The sequence below is a fragment of the Doryrhamphus excisus genome, chromosome 4 (assembly GCF_030265055.1).
Source record: "Doryrhamphus excisus isolate RoL2022-K1 chromosome 4, RoL_Dexc_1.0, whole genome shotgun sequence".
Lineage (NCBI taxonomy): Eukaryota > Metazoa > Chordata > Actinopteri > Syngnathiformes > Syngnathidae > Doryrhamphus > Doryrhamphus excisus.
This window is the reverse complement of record NC_080469.1, coordinates 11,878,556-11,892,050: the sequence shown is the minus strand read 5'-3', so window position 1 is coordinate 11,892,050 and position 13,495 is coordinate 11,878,556. Positions and strand designations below refer to the sequence as shown.

General features: G+C 40.8%; 2 protein-coding genes across 2 annotated transcripts; one reads left to right on the top strand and one right to left on the bottom strand.

The window, feature by feature from the left end:
- Positions 1-2,607: 2,607 nt before the first annotated feature.
- Positions 2,608-13,147, bottom strand: nol6 (nucleolar protein 6 (RNA-associated)). Its single transcript, XM_058070615.1, has 26 exons — positions 12,947-13,147; positions 12,336-12,539; positions 12,126-12,242; positions 11,860-12,039; positions 11,578-11,746; positions 11,080-11,214; positions 10,723-10,886; positions 10,328-10,448; positions 10,043-10,101; positions 9,836-9,937; positions 9,649-9,764; positions 9,391-9,568; positions 9,070-9,192; positions 8,842-8,990; positions 8,555-8,630; positions 7,764-7,904; positions 7,564-7,681; positions 7,305-7,459; positions 7,025-7,188; positions 6,765-6,917; positions 6,557-6,654; positions 6,287-6,411; positions 3,829-3,918; positions 3,544-3,744; positions 3,115-3,216; positions 2,608-3,011 (listed from the first exon to the last, which is right to left on the bottom strand). Exons 1-26 carry the CDS (start codon positions 12,983-12,985, stop codon positions 2,862-2,864), a joined length of 3,429 nt encoding a protein of 1,142 aa, XP_057926598.1. The 5' UTR covers positions 12,986-13,147; the 3' UTR covers positions 2,608-2,861.
- On the top strand, positions 5,508-6,262 carry LOC131128076 (cocaine- and amphetamine-regulated transcript protein-like). Its single transcript, XM_058070622.1, has 3 exons — positions 5,508-5,693; positions 5,808-5,891; positions 5,969-6,262. Exons 1-3 carry the CDS (start codon positions 5,547-5,549, stop codon positions 6,074-6,076), a joined length of 339 nt encoding a protein of 112 aa, XP_057926605.1. The 5' UTR covers positions 5,508-5,546; the 3' UTR covers positions 6,077-6,262.
- Positions 13,148-13,495: the final 348 nt, after the last annotated feature.

The window sequence follows — 13,495 nt, the reverse complement described above, 5'->3', positions numbered from 1 at the left end:
GTCTAATTTTATTTGAAATGACCAGATGTTCATGTTGAGTTTGTTTTTAGTATTGACTCTAACAAATGTATTACTCATTTAAAAAAATCTATAATAGCAGCACCCAATGCAAGATATCCAGTGTCTCAATGATCTTAACCTTTGACTGAAAAAGTGGCATCAGTTGAAAAGCAATACAAGCAAGGGCAGAGGAGCTGATCTAACCAGTTGTCTGGAAGTAGTTACTTTAAAAGGCACAACAGGAAGGGTGGTGAGTGAAAACAATGCTCAAGACCAAAAATATTCTGGAAACAATTATACAAATAGGCAGTGTGCCTGCCTCACAGTCAGGTGGTCTTGGGTTTGAAATGTAGAGTTTGCATGTTTTCTTATGTATGAATGGTTGTTTGTCTACAGACACCCTGTGATTGACTGGCAACCAGCCCAGGATGTATGTTGCTTCTTGCCTAAAGTCAGCTGGAATAGGCTCCAGCTTATTATACATGACTTGAGCAGGACAAGTAGTAAAAAAATGAATGAATCTGTGCAAAGAGTCCATGTCGGTGTTACTGTTTTGCTTTTTTGCACTGATTCAAATGATTGATGAGCATATGTAGCATGTGTCAACCAGCTGTGTCTGTCTCCAGTCGGGGTGCCAGATGTTTTACATCAGTTGCTGGAAGGCTTAATAAAAATTTCAAGTTGGCACGCAGCTCAACAACAGTACATAGATTCATTTTTTACGACATGGCTGCTTGCTTTGCGGAAGAAGGATGTGTCAATTGTTGTTTAGAAGAAAGCTACATTTCACAAATTGCGTAATTGATAAAAACAGATTTGTCACAGGATAACAGTGACGTTTGTGAATCAAAATCGCTGACTAATGGCATCACCAGACAGCAATCTAACCGGTACATGATTTCTGGTCTCATTTCCTTGACTAGTTCCTTACAAAAACACCTCTTTCACAACTCACTCCAGGTAGACCTTCTCTAATAAATTCATGATTACATTCTTCTAAACCCAAACTGCATTATTGCACAAGACAACACAATGCGTCATTTAAGGATCATCACACTAGGCTCGGATTGCACAGTTTTATAGCCTTGTTGTGTTAGCTCCTGTTTATAAAAAGTGAATGTCTAGTACATTTCCACTTTCTATATAATTAAGCAGAGCTGCAGACACAACATGTCAGGAGCTGCACATGTTTTCAGACTCCATGACACCCGCCGTTGTCAGCATGGCAGTTAATAAATCCACCTTATAGTATGTTCTTGAGCAACTCATGAAGAGTCTAAGCCGCCATGCCGTCTGCTGTTTATATGACAAATATGCCAAGCATCTACACTGCATGTTGCAATGAACAATTAACACAATAATGCATGCTACTTTAAATGTCTTAATACATTAATTGAAGTTCAATAGTTATTTTGGATTACACCAGAGACTTTTATTGATACTTTTATTTATACTGTTATTCTGTATATTTTGTATTTTCATATTTTGTATTTCATATTTTGTATTCTCATTCTTTTTTAATAGATGTGTATGCACCTACTTCACCAAAACAAATTCCTAGTATGTGTTTGATCATACATGGCAATAAACTTTTCTGATTCTGATTTGAGACCACAGATGGGAGTCATGGCCTTTTTACCTTATATTCACAGCTGAAGTGCAATGCTCAGCATCCCACATAATTGCACCCTTACAGCAACTGGCAGAGCCTCTTTACCGGAAATCTTACACCAAAATGTAGATAGGTGTGCCAACCAGCTGGATGTTGTCACGCAATAACCTCAACCTAATGTGACAACGTCCCATTTGTTATCTTTGACAAGCATGAAAGCACGAAAGCGAGAGCTGTTGTGTTAGTTATGTTAGTTAGCAGATTCCCATTACACATCATCACAGCACCGGTTGAAGGTATTGTGTTTTTGGGTGTTGGCTTATTTCGTATCAGAGTGGGCAGCTAGCCTTCATATAATTTCCTTAAAAATTTTATACATTTCCTACTCCTTTTCTTGTTCGTACTAGGTCACTTTTTCATAGGGTTACAGGTTTTACTTGAGATCCTAGGGGACATTACAATGTAAATTTGTTGTCCTCTCAAAAACTCAACCACCATTAATGTAAAACTGTTGGCTGGCAACATAAGTGAGTATACACCCTTATGTTATAGGGGAACGATTATGCTTTTCCCACTTTTCTGACCCATGCGCATTGTTGGAATGTTGTATCATCTTGTTAAATGTTGCCCAAGTTTCAGACAATGAGGTTTGGAGGTGAGCCCTGAAAGATGTTTGGGATGGCTCTGAATGCCTGTTTTCAGAGGGCAGTGGGTGGAATAAATTAAAAACAGACCGTTTTGGAAACCAAGGAAATTCAGCTGGAATAGGTGCAGATTCTGTAAGACAGCTTGTTGGTTATCGTGTGTAGTTGCTCTCTAGGAGTCCACAAAGCAATACAAAGGGTCGAAGAATGAGCATAATAGGTCCCCTTTAAGTAACTCTTAAGAACTAATGAACTACATACATCATATTTTATTTGCCTGTACTTCACATCAAGGCCAGTTGATACTGCCAAGTTATGAAACATCATTGTTTTGATGGGCAGAAACAAGTTAAGACCGATTTCTGGTGAAATTTTCCCCCTACCTGATGCCCTACAGCTGAAATAAAAAAAAAACAGCGCCAGTGATCCAGTCTATATATGGTAATGACATTAGACATATTTATTAGACATGATGAGCTCCTGGTCATGTTTATATAAAAACATTATTCATTCCAACTTTTTTGTTGCGTTTTGAAAAGCTAACAACGTATGCATCAATACATTTGAGGAAAGGTCAAACACTAAAATGGAGTGAATTTATTGGACTAAAATGACCATCTTTCAGTCCTGGCCTCCACTGATTTTACCAAGTCCTTTCCAATGATACTGAAGTCTTCCAGTATCGCTTCCACATTGGGAACCGTTTTTACTTCGTCATCAGTTACCGCCACACTCCTGGCTGACATCTGGGATGTCTACAGAAAATCGTGCAGAACAATCAGTGGGTCAGTGAAGGTGTTTGTTTGTCTGCTACAGTCATTAAGCTTGTATGTTAAATAGCAATGAAATGTGTTTTACCTTAAAGGGTAGTGAGGCGAATGCCTTTGGCTTCCATAAAACAGCGATCACGCTTCCTCCATAAGGATCACAGAAGAAGAGGGCCAGGTCTCCAAACGCATCCTTGAGCAATTTTTATGATTAAATGTGTGAAAATAAAAGTATGTGCAACACAGTGTATTCCACATACTGCACCTTCAGTCTATTAGCAAGTAAAAGTGACCTAAAAATGTCTAAAACTGTTTTAACAAAGTGCAAAAAGTCAGAGTTGTTTTTATGGGAATGTTCCTTGTTTGTAATTCAATGTGTTGGCAGGAATCTGCTGACAATGACAATTAAAACATTGTTGAATAAGAGCCCAGCTTGCATGCTGTCCTGCATCCACAAGGCACCTCTTCCCCCCACTTCTCCAAAACACAAACTGTGTTCCTGAAGGAGGCAAACACTCACCCGCAGCTCTGCTAGGTAGAGGGTCACAGGGTTGTAGTCAATAACGGGCATCATCCCACCCGAGTGAGCTGCACCACCGGGGAGCAGACCCCTGCCGAAGTTGACTAGAGGATGGTCTACTGCCTGCCCGAGCAGGGGGACCTGCTTGGGGTTCAGGTAGATCAGCACATCGTAGGCATCGAGAGGAGGACGCATGACCACCTATGCATTCAAATGAAAACATATTCAAATTTAATGTTTTCAGAGTAGAAGCATTCCAACTGACTTGATTTCCCTCAAACTAACCCTGACATCTTGTATCTGACCACCATCCATCAGCTGATGTTCCAGAACTTTAAGACTCTCAGCAGCCACCACCATCACACGCTGTAGCATCTGAGGACACAGACATACAAACTCAGAATTGCATGGTTGATGCAATGAATTATTTTGCTTTTAATAACGCAATGCCCAATTGCCCAAAGAAGTTCCCAAGATGAATAAACTGTCACCAATCACTACTGTATCAGTTTCGACTTGTCTTGTGTATACAAAAAAAAAAGAAACCCCCACACACACGCACACCTTAGCCTTAAGGAGGTGACGTAATTTATGCTCTGGCCCAAACCGAATACAGGAGAACATCTAAAGTGAAATAAAAATTGAAAATTAAAAATTTTTAAAAGACACACGTTTTTGGAACTGCAATTGCGCGTGCCATTTGAGATTTCAGGAAATCTTGTGAGACTTCAGTTTGGCTACACAGGTGTGGTTTTTGCTTTTTTGTGACACCGCCCACACAAGGTTAAGTGCTGGCAAAGAGCAAAAGAGCAGTGAGGTTAATTGCTGACTCCAACCTCTTTGGAGGTTGTTTTTAGATTTATAGAGGCAGCTCATTAAGTGGATAGCAAGAAACAAATAATAAACAAATAATTAATGTTTGTTAAAATGTTTGTTTTAACAAAAAATAAAAAAAGTTTATTTTCAAATGCTACCTAGTCCCATTTATTTATTTCTTATTAACTGACAAACGTCTGCGGTCTTCCCTTTTATTTATACATATGAAGTACATGCGCCTTATCCTTCTCCAGGAAAATCCTGGCACTTTATTGTCCTATTGTAAAATTATAAAATAAAAAAAACAAAAACTGGCGCACGCCATGATCCAATGCTGGGCAGAGCTTGTGCACTAAGCTGAAAGGAGATACTCGCCACAGTCTCATGTTAGGTTTCAGCCCTCTACTTGATCAGGAAATGTGCAAATTCTGATTTTTTTTTTTTCATGAGAAAATATTAAAATCGTTACAATCATACAGAAAAGTACATTTATAATACAATACGGTAAATGTTTATTATCTTATTTTATTTTTTATCTTTACTTCTCACCATGACCTCCCTTGGCTGCATGTCACTGCAAAAGAGTGATGATGACCATAGAGAAATTTCATTTTAGATGTTATTGCTCCACCATTTATTAAACTTACGAATAACCATGTGACATAACTGGCCAAGATATGGGTCAAATGTGGGCAAATGTTAATTTAAAATTAAAGTTTATTTTTGTCCTTACTTTGATATGGTAAGTAAAACAAACTAAGAATGTTCGCATATTAGTTACAAGAATGAGCGATTTATTATGCAGCAGTTTTACTCTTTCCATTATTTCCTATGTGAACTATTGGTTCAGTCTCCCCCCTAGTGGCCATTCACAATAACTTATGTTAGTTGAAAAGATCTTTCTTTTTGCCATTGCAGTGTGTTGATTTTCTTTCTAGGAGGACTTGTGTGTTCAATTAAAACAGAGTGTGGTTACAATCTAACTTATTCAAATTTCTAACAAAGTCTTTATGCAGTGACTATCATGTTGAGAAGCCCCAAGGAGGCGCCTCATCAGAACGTCACAAAGCCAGAAGTTCCTGCCCTCTGTCACCCTTATAAGAGGAGGATGCTCGGAGGCTCCTTGTTCGTGTTCTGGGGGAGAGTAAAGTGGAGCAAGGGAAGCTTATCTAGGTCAGCTACGCACCATGACAGCCTGGTGTGTTTACCTTTTCTGCATGGTGGTATGCGCCACAAGACACTTTTATAGCGATGCTCTGATCCAGACGGTAGAATATAAAGCTAAACATTTACGATATTTCATTACCACGGAGGACGGCAACGAAAAGCAACTGGTAAGCTCACTCTTTTTAAGAGTTGTGATTGTCCATGTCAACTTTTTTTTTTACTGCTCAGCATGCTGTTTGACTATTAAGAGCCTTTTCCAATTCTATTTCTAACAATTTCAGATCACTGATTTGCATGATGTTTTGGAAAGACTTCAGACAAATCAAATTGTATCCCTCAGAAAAAAACATGGCCACCTGCCAATGGTATGTGACACAATAAGCCCACCAAACAAAACCTCTAATTGACTCACAAATATGACTCTTGTGTATTGTTTGTCCAGTGTGATCCAGGAGACCAATGTGCACTCAGGAAAGGCTCTAGGATTGGAAAGCTTTGTGACTGCTCCCTGCCGAGAACATGCAACTCTTTCCTACATCGTTGTCTATGATCTTCTATCTTCTTGTATATAATGGCTAAACAAGGTTTGACAGTTAAAATATAATCTTTTGTATTTGTAAGTGTTTTACATTGCAACTATAAACTTGCACACCATTTACATACAAATACTTTGTTATACTATAACTGTGTGAAAGTATCAAGGTTCATTTAATAAATGAGTTATACACGTGTATACACTTGTATTTGTTTGTCCACTGACCTGGACAGTAGGTGCTCGCTTTGTCCACAGAGACATTTTTGTGTCTTTAGGCGTTGCTATAAACATGACAGGCAGAGACTCCCTGGAGGCCATGAAGTCATTCTTGATCTCTGTGTAGTCAGCCGCTGCACGTGACGAGAGGAGGACAACAATCAGAACACTGCGCTGGCAACGGACAGGATGTTAAAGTATGTCAGATGTGTAAATAGAAGGAGGTCAGCAGGCGCTTGTTTGCACAGAGGAGAAAGGAATATGTGTGAGAGTGCTTGCCTGTGAGCTGCTTGTTGAGGTTGACGACCAGCGGGTTGTTCCTCCAGTCAAAGGAGGACAGCAGATGAAGGAAGCGAAGGAAGCCCACCTGAGGAGAACTGAGAGGAACAGGGGAAATGGATTCACATGACCGACATAGCAAGGAAAAGAAAGGAGGCCAAAGAAACAGAAACAAGGTTAAAAAAAAAAAAACAGGAGCGGTAGTTACCCAGGAGGGGTAAAGGGTGAAGAGTGCAGGAAAAGGGATGCCACAAGGAGGTCCGCCGTCTCCTCTGTGATGTCGTCACTGAAGAGCTGTGCTCCCAGCCAACGTTTGGCCAGGCGACACACTGCCCCAAAACATGGGTGCTGCTGTTGGAGCCTACCAACAAAGAGAAAAAAAAGCCATCCATTTTCTATGCCAGGGATGATACTCGAGCCTCTTTTACACAGAATTACAATTAGTCAAAATCCAGCATGTCATTTTACCCATGCAGTGTGCTGGTGATTAGAGGCTTGTGTATGGTCCTCATCTCCAAGCTCCGAGCCTCCTCATTGTCCCTGACAACTAGCAGGCCATCAGCATTCACATTCTCCCTCAACACTTGGGGTTCCCGATAGTATGCCACCTCGATGCGGAATGCCAAGCCGTCCTAGAATGACAGGTAAGGTTAACTCAATAAAAAGCTGCCACTGTCGACTTACAGATGGCAAAATGATAAGCGATGGATGGACGCATGCATGTCAATAAAAAACAAAACCGAAGTACCTTCCAGACATCGATGTGCGTGGCATAGGGTCTGCATGTATAGTTATGCTGCATCTTCAGTAACTCTGCCAGGCGGATGTGGAAGGCAGCTTTGATGTGGCGGATGGCAAGATGATCATGAGGCCACTTTCCACTCCCCTCCATCTGACAGATCACTGCAGGTTAGAAAATGCATCAATTATGTCTTGTGGAGGTGACAGAGCATACAACGCCATATCATAAGTCTTGTTCAGAATGTTAATGTAGTGGACCTACAAACCTGTGATAGGGCTGACATATACAGGGCAGGGTTTATCCTCCTTTGGCACCAATGACTGAAAAGCTCTTTCTTTGTCAAAGAAGGAGTAGTCAAACTTCAGTGGCACAGGAGGGAAAACCTGCAGAACACAGAAGAAATGTCAGAATATTAATTTACATTGAAACAATATAAGTTGATCTGGGTGGACATGAAGAGCTTACCTGTGTGTATCTGAGTGCCGGGTGAGCTCCTTGCACTGATGTAATAGAGAGAGGGAGACCTTCCAGTTTCCAAAGTTTTCGACTTAGGTCATCAAAGGATTGAACCACATGCAAACTTTCCTCCTCACCAGTACCTGGCCCCTAAAAAATTCACAAAAAGCAAACTTGTCAGCCTCAACACTTAGCACAACTGCACATTCAAACAAGACCCCCTTAATGGGGGACTATTTTGGTTTTTCCACTTTTCTGACCTACAAATGTAGGTCTTCCTTATATGGGCGTGGCTGTAAACCAGCAAAGCTCTCTGCCCTCCACCAAGCTCTGCTTCCCCCGCCCCTCCCCAAACTCTGCTCGTCCGTCCTGTTTCCCTACCAGCAAATAAAATGGATTTTAATCTGTGCAGAGGTGCAGATTCTGGAAGAACTATAAAGCTTTGTGTGCTGGTTATCGTGTGTAGATGCTCTGTGGGAGTCCACAACTCAATACAAACGGCTGCGTAATTAGCATAATAGGTTCCCTTTAATAAAAATAGGATACAGTCGGCTCTCCGCATATTGCGGCTCTAATTTCAGTTTCAATCTATTGTGGTTTCTCAAACAAAATCATGCCGTTTCATGGTTTAATATGATGGATTAATATCCATCCATAAAATATGCACATTTGTGTAAATTGTACATATTGTGTGCCCAAGGGCTAATATTTTAACCAACATGGCACTGACCAAAATTACGGAAGAACTGAGATGTTCAGTTAACCGAGAACATTTACGGTCTGGCTTACAAGTTTCTTACCTGTCTTTTTATCTTGATGACATCATCAACAACGGCCCCCACATAACGCACACAGGACTGTGGGATGTCTGCATGCCTGTAAGAATGAAATAATATGCATGTGCTTAATTTTTGTCGAAAAGAAGCAGGTTCAGACTTATATAACTCGAAAAGAAGGCGTTTCTTATTATTGCTTTTCATCTGTATCGACAATGAGGAATCAGGAATTATAAATGTAATAAACAGCTGTCTAACAACTGCATAATTAGCAGGGCAAAGTAGGTGTATAGTAAACAAAATGTACATACAGCAAGAGTATGTGTGTAATGATCTGTTGGGGTACCAGTCGTTTCTGGCACATGGTTTCTCCTTCCCACAGGACGGCCTCAGTGATGGCACCATCCTGAAAACGACGCAGCTCAGAGCGCTCACCCCACAGCTTCCGGAACTCAGCCGCCTATTAGAAGAACACCACATCAGAATCACTTCTGCATTGACTTGAAAGTCTACTTCTATACCATAATTTGGCAGGATACCTTGGGGCTGTCCGCTGGAGGTCCTCTTTCCAAGACAGAGGTTGCCAGCTCAGGTTGGAACAACAATCCAAAGGAGAGAGGAGGCTGGGATTTGTGCTTTGGGGGATCACTTTCCAAAGACCACTGACATGTATTTGACAAACAAACTGGCAAATTAGAAAGTGTGTACTTTTCATCTCTTTTGGACAACACTCTAAAATCCTGAGTAATTTCAGTCACTACAGTATATTACAGTGTAGTTCATACCAAAAGGATCAGTTTTCACACAACTAATTAAGAATCACACACAGACACAAACACAGATAGTTAGGTGCTACAAACCTCGGGTTCAGGGGAAAGAGAGTGAGTGAGGAGGCTGATCCTCTGGCCAAGTCCTTTCTGAAGCAGCGACAGGATAAAGGGAAGTGCCGTGTGCACATAGTTTCCACTCTGGTCCATCAGCTCATTGAGGAGGTTCAGCTTCTTACAGCTGGACTGCAGTTTGACAAGCTCACACAATCTGGGTGGGAAATGATGAAAGTCCAACCTCAGCATGAAAACACTGTTGATTGATTTGGTAATTGATATCGACAGCCATACTGGAAGACATGGTCACTGGTCCTCATCATCGGTTTAGGGGTCATGAGGAGACTGTGGAAGCCATCCACCGTTGGGTCATCCCAGAACTGCATGGAAAACGATGCCTCATGCTGCAGCTGAGAGAATCATTTTAAGTGGTCATCGTCAGTCGCCCCTTGACAAAACATTTTTAGAGAATCTATTGTACCTTCTTGTAGGTGCACGCAGTCATGTCAGCACACATGTTGAGGTGTCCAGATGGGTCAATGAACACAACCTGGAAAACACTATGAAAGTCTGCCAGTGGTGGCTGTAAGGAGAAAATTACATAAAAGGAAAACTTTTAAGGTAAATGAGCACTTAAAGCTATGAATGAACAGCAATAAGAGGTTTATGTTTGAAGTAGACCACTCACTGCAGTTGAGTCAGGATCTTTGGCTAAGCTGATTCCATTCATGGTCAGGTCTGTGGATGCTGGGAATTTGAAGAAAAAGTTCAGTTTTTACAGGTTTCCCATGGATTCTACCATGGATGGACGTTCCATACTTTTTTCTAGACTCAGCAAGTAGATGTCTATCTATTAAAGCTGCAACAATTAAACCATTAATCAATGAGTGATCGATTATCCAAATCATTGACAACTATTTTGGTATTTTAGTCATTTTTTGTATATTCGAAAAAATGGGTTTTGTCATCTTACCCAAAAAGTTTAGGCTGTTTCGCAGTAACTGATAGGAAGTCATGGTGTTGCTGATTCTGTGTGTAGTCAGAAGGAATGCCAAAAGCATAGAGGCCAGAAAGCCATTGAAAGACCCAGTGCCCTGAAAGAAAGTCGAAGAAAAACGTTGAATGAAAATGTATGTACAATAGAATAGAATGCTTTGTCATTGCACCGTGTGACAACAAAATTGTGGGGGTGTTCATCCACACCGGTGCACTCTTTTATAAAAATGCACACGGTTAAAAAAAATGAATTTACTTCAAATACTCTAAAAATAAACAAACACCTTCAAGGAAAACCACATGCATTTTAAATGAACATAAAAATACAAAAGCACTTTGCAAAACTTTAAAATGCAACAAAAGCAACCGTACCTGGTCAAGTTCTCGTTGACGGAGCCAGACTTTGAGCAAAGCCACTCCCTCAGGAAAAGCAGAGCACTGAGCGCTCACAGCAGACAGAAACTGTAAGTGAGCCCTGGGCAACAAATCCCCTAGAAGGGAGCTATTGTAATGTGGAGTTGGCGGTTCATTAATCTCTGGGAGGGGAAAAAAAACAAAAAACAGACAAGACAACGCTGATAAGGCTTGGTAGCACACAGTGAGTCGATAAAGAAATAAACAGCAAAATGTTTTAAGACATTGTAAACTGTGCAAATGTAACCATATTATGTTCCTTTTTGTAACTTGTTAAGCATGACTGAAACAAATAAACCATACCAAACATCTCACCAGTCTCTGCATTATTCACCCCGGTGTACCAGCTTGTCCTTATGTTATTCATCTGAGGGCGGAAACGACTGGGCTTGAAAAACCCAGGAGGTGGACAAGCATGAAGTCGGATCGTGAAGGGAGACGAGTCTTTACCTAGTGGGTGGGATAGAACAGATCACACATTAGATATAGCATTTGTAGACTACAGTGAAGCCTCTTGCATTAATTGCACATCAGGTCGTAAAACTTGGAAATCAACCAGTGATAGTTTACAAAGTTAAAATGCTACTTTTAAAAAAAATGCCTGTGTCGCCATTCTATTCAATGCAACGTCTTTAGAGGCAGTTTTTTCCTTGTCACCAAAGTGCTTTCTCATGTGGGGTTCAGTTGTTGTTTTTTTTAATGAAAGAGGAGCATGGTCCTAGACCTGCTCTATATGAGACTTGCCTTTCGGCAACTTCTGTTATGACTTAGCATTTCACATAGATACACAACTGACTTGAAATAAATAAATACCTTGAGGTTTCAGCAGTAGAATGGGACGAAGACGATTCCCATGAAGGCACGAATAGGACATAGCTCCAATGTCTGAGGAGGTTGCCAGATACTGTGCCAGACCAGCCAAGTAGAGAGCTCTTTTCCTAGGATAACGCTGGTTTAAAAAATCTTTGCCGTGGAGGATATCCTATAAAAATCATGAAAAATAATTGTACTGTCAAGACAGCATGACACAATAATCATTAACTGCAATAAACGAGGGACGACTGTACTATGAAAAAGCATGCATGTGTGACTTACAGTAGGGATTGTGACAGCCAGGTCCACCACAACATGTGGCTTGGTGCAGGTACCCAAAGGATAACTTCCAATTACATCAATAGAAGCGGGAGGTGCCATGTGGAATTTGCCCTTTTGTGTTTTTGGGAGCAGAAGGATTGGAACCTTCACAGCACCAGACAGCCATGACAGGTCATTTACCTGAGATGCAAAATATTGTGCATATCCAATCAACAATTGTGAAGCTACCTTACACACAGAACAACGTTAGGTGAAAGAATACACACCTCCACCTCTGGAGAATGAGGTACAGACTTTAGAAGTGTGGTGACAGTCTGAATAAAAGAGTCAATTTGCCGTTTCCTGCGTTCACTCAAGGCAACTTCTTTCAGCAGCTCCTCCATCTGTCATTGGCCATACAATATGCGCTCATTTACTGGTGGTCTTTTTTGATGAGAATCTTTTTTTTATGAATTTTGATAACTCAGAGGTCATACCTGCATTTTGAGCAAACTACAGTGAAATAAGCTATCTGCCTCTTTCAGGTGGTGGAGCTCCTCAGCTGTTGGAGGTCTGTACAGATCGCTTCTGGACAGCTTCACCGGGTGGTACGTCACATCCTCCGCTTTGCTCTTTTTCAATTCAGAAGGTCCGTCATTTTCCTCCTCCTTCATGCCTCCGGTCGATTCTGACGGATTAATCTAATGACCAACGTAAAGTACATGTTTTATGAAAACATAACTTTCAAATTGTTCAATAATCTAAAACGAAGATTCATGCCAAATATTCATTTAAATTTCACTTTCTTTACGACATTTAATTTGGTAAATGAAATTGATTTGTACTTGTTGCTATATTTGCTTACTGAATATTACTACCATGGAAACGTCTGCTGCCGTCATATTTAACGCCGTCCTCTATGAGACGTGAATGAGCAACATAGTGTGACTCTAATCAACCAACTACGGTGTTTGGTGATTACATTTTTTGAAGAAACACTCATTTTGAAGAAACGTGTTCAGGTGTCCCGTGGCGACAAGAGGCTAAGTTCGTATCATTCATGTCGATGTTCCTTACATAAACTAAGTCAAATGAAGTGTAGACTTACCTCAACCGTCGCCTCCTCAATTATACGTTTCTTTTTCATGGCCAATCTGCACGAAAAGTGGAGTTAAATATTGTTGTTGTTTTTGCTTTATCGACAGTGTGCGCTGTATTTCACTGTACTCCCACATGTGCAAGGGTCACAGAAGCTTGCTTGTTCAGAAAGGATTATCTGACTGGTTTACACAGGCGGAAGTTAGCGATGATTCGATTACTGATGACGAATTTCCGCTTGGCTGTTTCAAGGTAGGTTGCATGAGCAGAGTAATGGCACCGCTGATTTTGCATTTTATATTTGCTGTTTAACGTCAGCTGGTAAATTAAGCGATGAAAATATCCAGGTTTTCATCATTTTTCGTTGGCCAATAAAACTGAGCATTTTGCTGCATATAATTCTTGCAGCTTTTTGCGTGTTGCCAAAGTCGCAGAAAGCCAAAGAAAAAGCAAACGTTCATCCTTTGACGCTTGCCGAGTGACGTCTCCTACAATTGGGGACGTCGTGCACAACAACCATTGAATTTGAATGGATTTGTTTCAAACTCACAAGTTCTTG

What these genes read in the sequence shown, in the direction of transcription:
- LOC131128076 (XM_058070622.1), top strand. Translation starts at nt 5,547, where the DNA reads ATGACAGCCTGGTGTGTTTACCTTTTCTGCATGGTGGTATGCGCCACA. An exon ending in ACGGCAACGAAAAGCAACTG is followed by an intron (nt 5,694 to 5,807) that starts GTAAGCTCACTC and finishes TAACAATTTCAG; the next exon opens with ATCACTGATTTGCATGATGT. An exon ending in AACATGGCCACCTGCCAATG is followed by an intron (nt 5,892 to 5,968) that starts GTATGTGACACA and finishes TTGTTTGTCCAG; the next exon opens with TGTGATCCAGGAGACCAATG.
- nol6 (XM_058070615.1), bottom strand. Translation starts at nt 12,985, where the DNA reads ATGAAAAAGAAACGTATAATTGAGGAGGCGACGGTTGAG. An exon ending in CTCCAGCGGACAGCCCCAAG is followed by an intron (nt 8,991 to 9,069) that starts GTATCCTGCCAA and finishes TTCTTCTAATAG; the next exon opens with GCGGCTGAGTTCCGGAAGCT. An exon ending in AGCGAGCACCTACTGTCCAG is followed by an intron (nt 3,919 to 6,286) that starts GTCAGTGGACAA and finishes CTGTGTCCTCAG; the next exon opens with ATGCTACAGCGTGTGATGGT.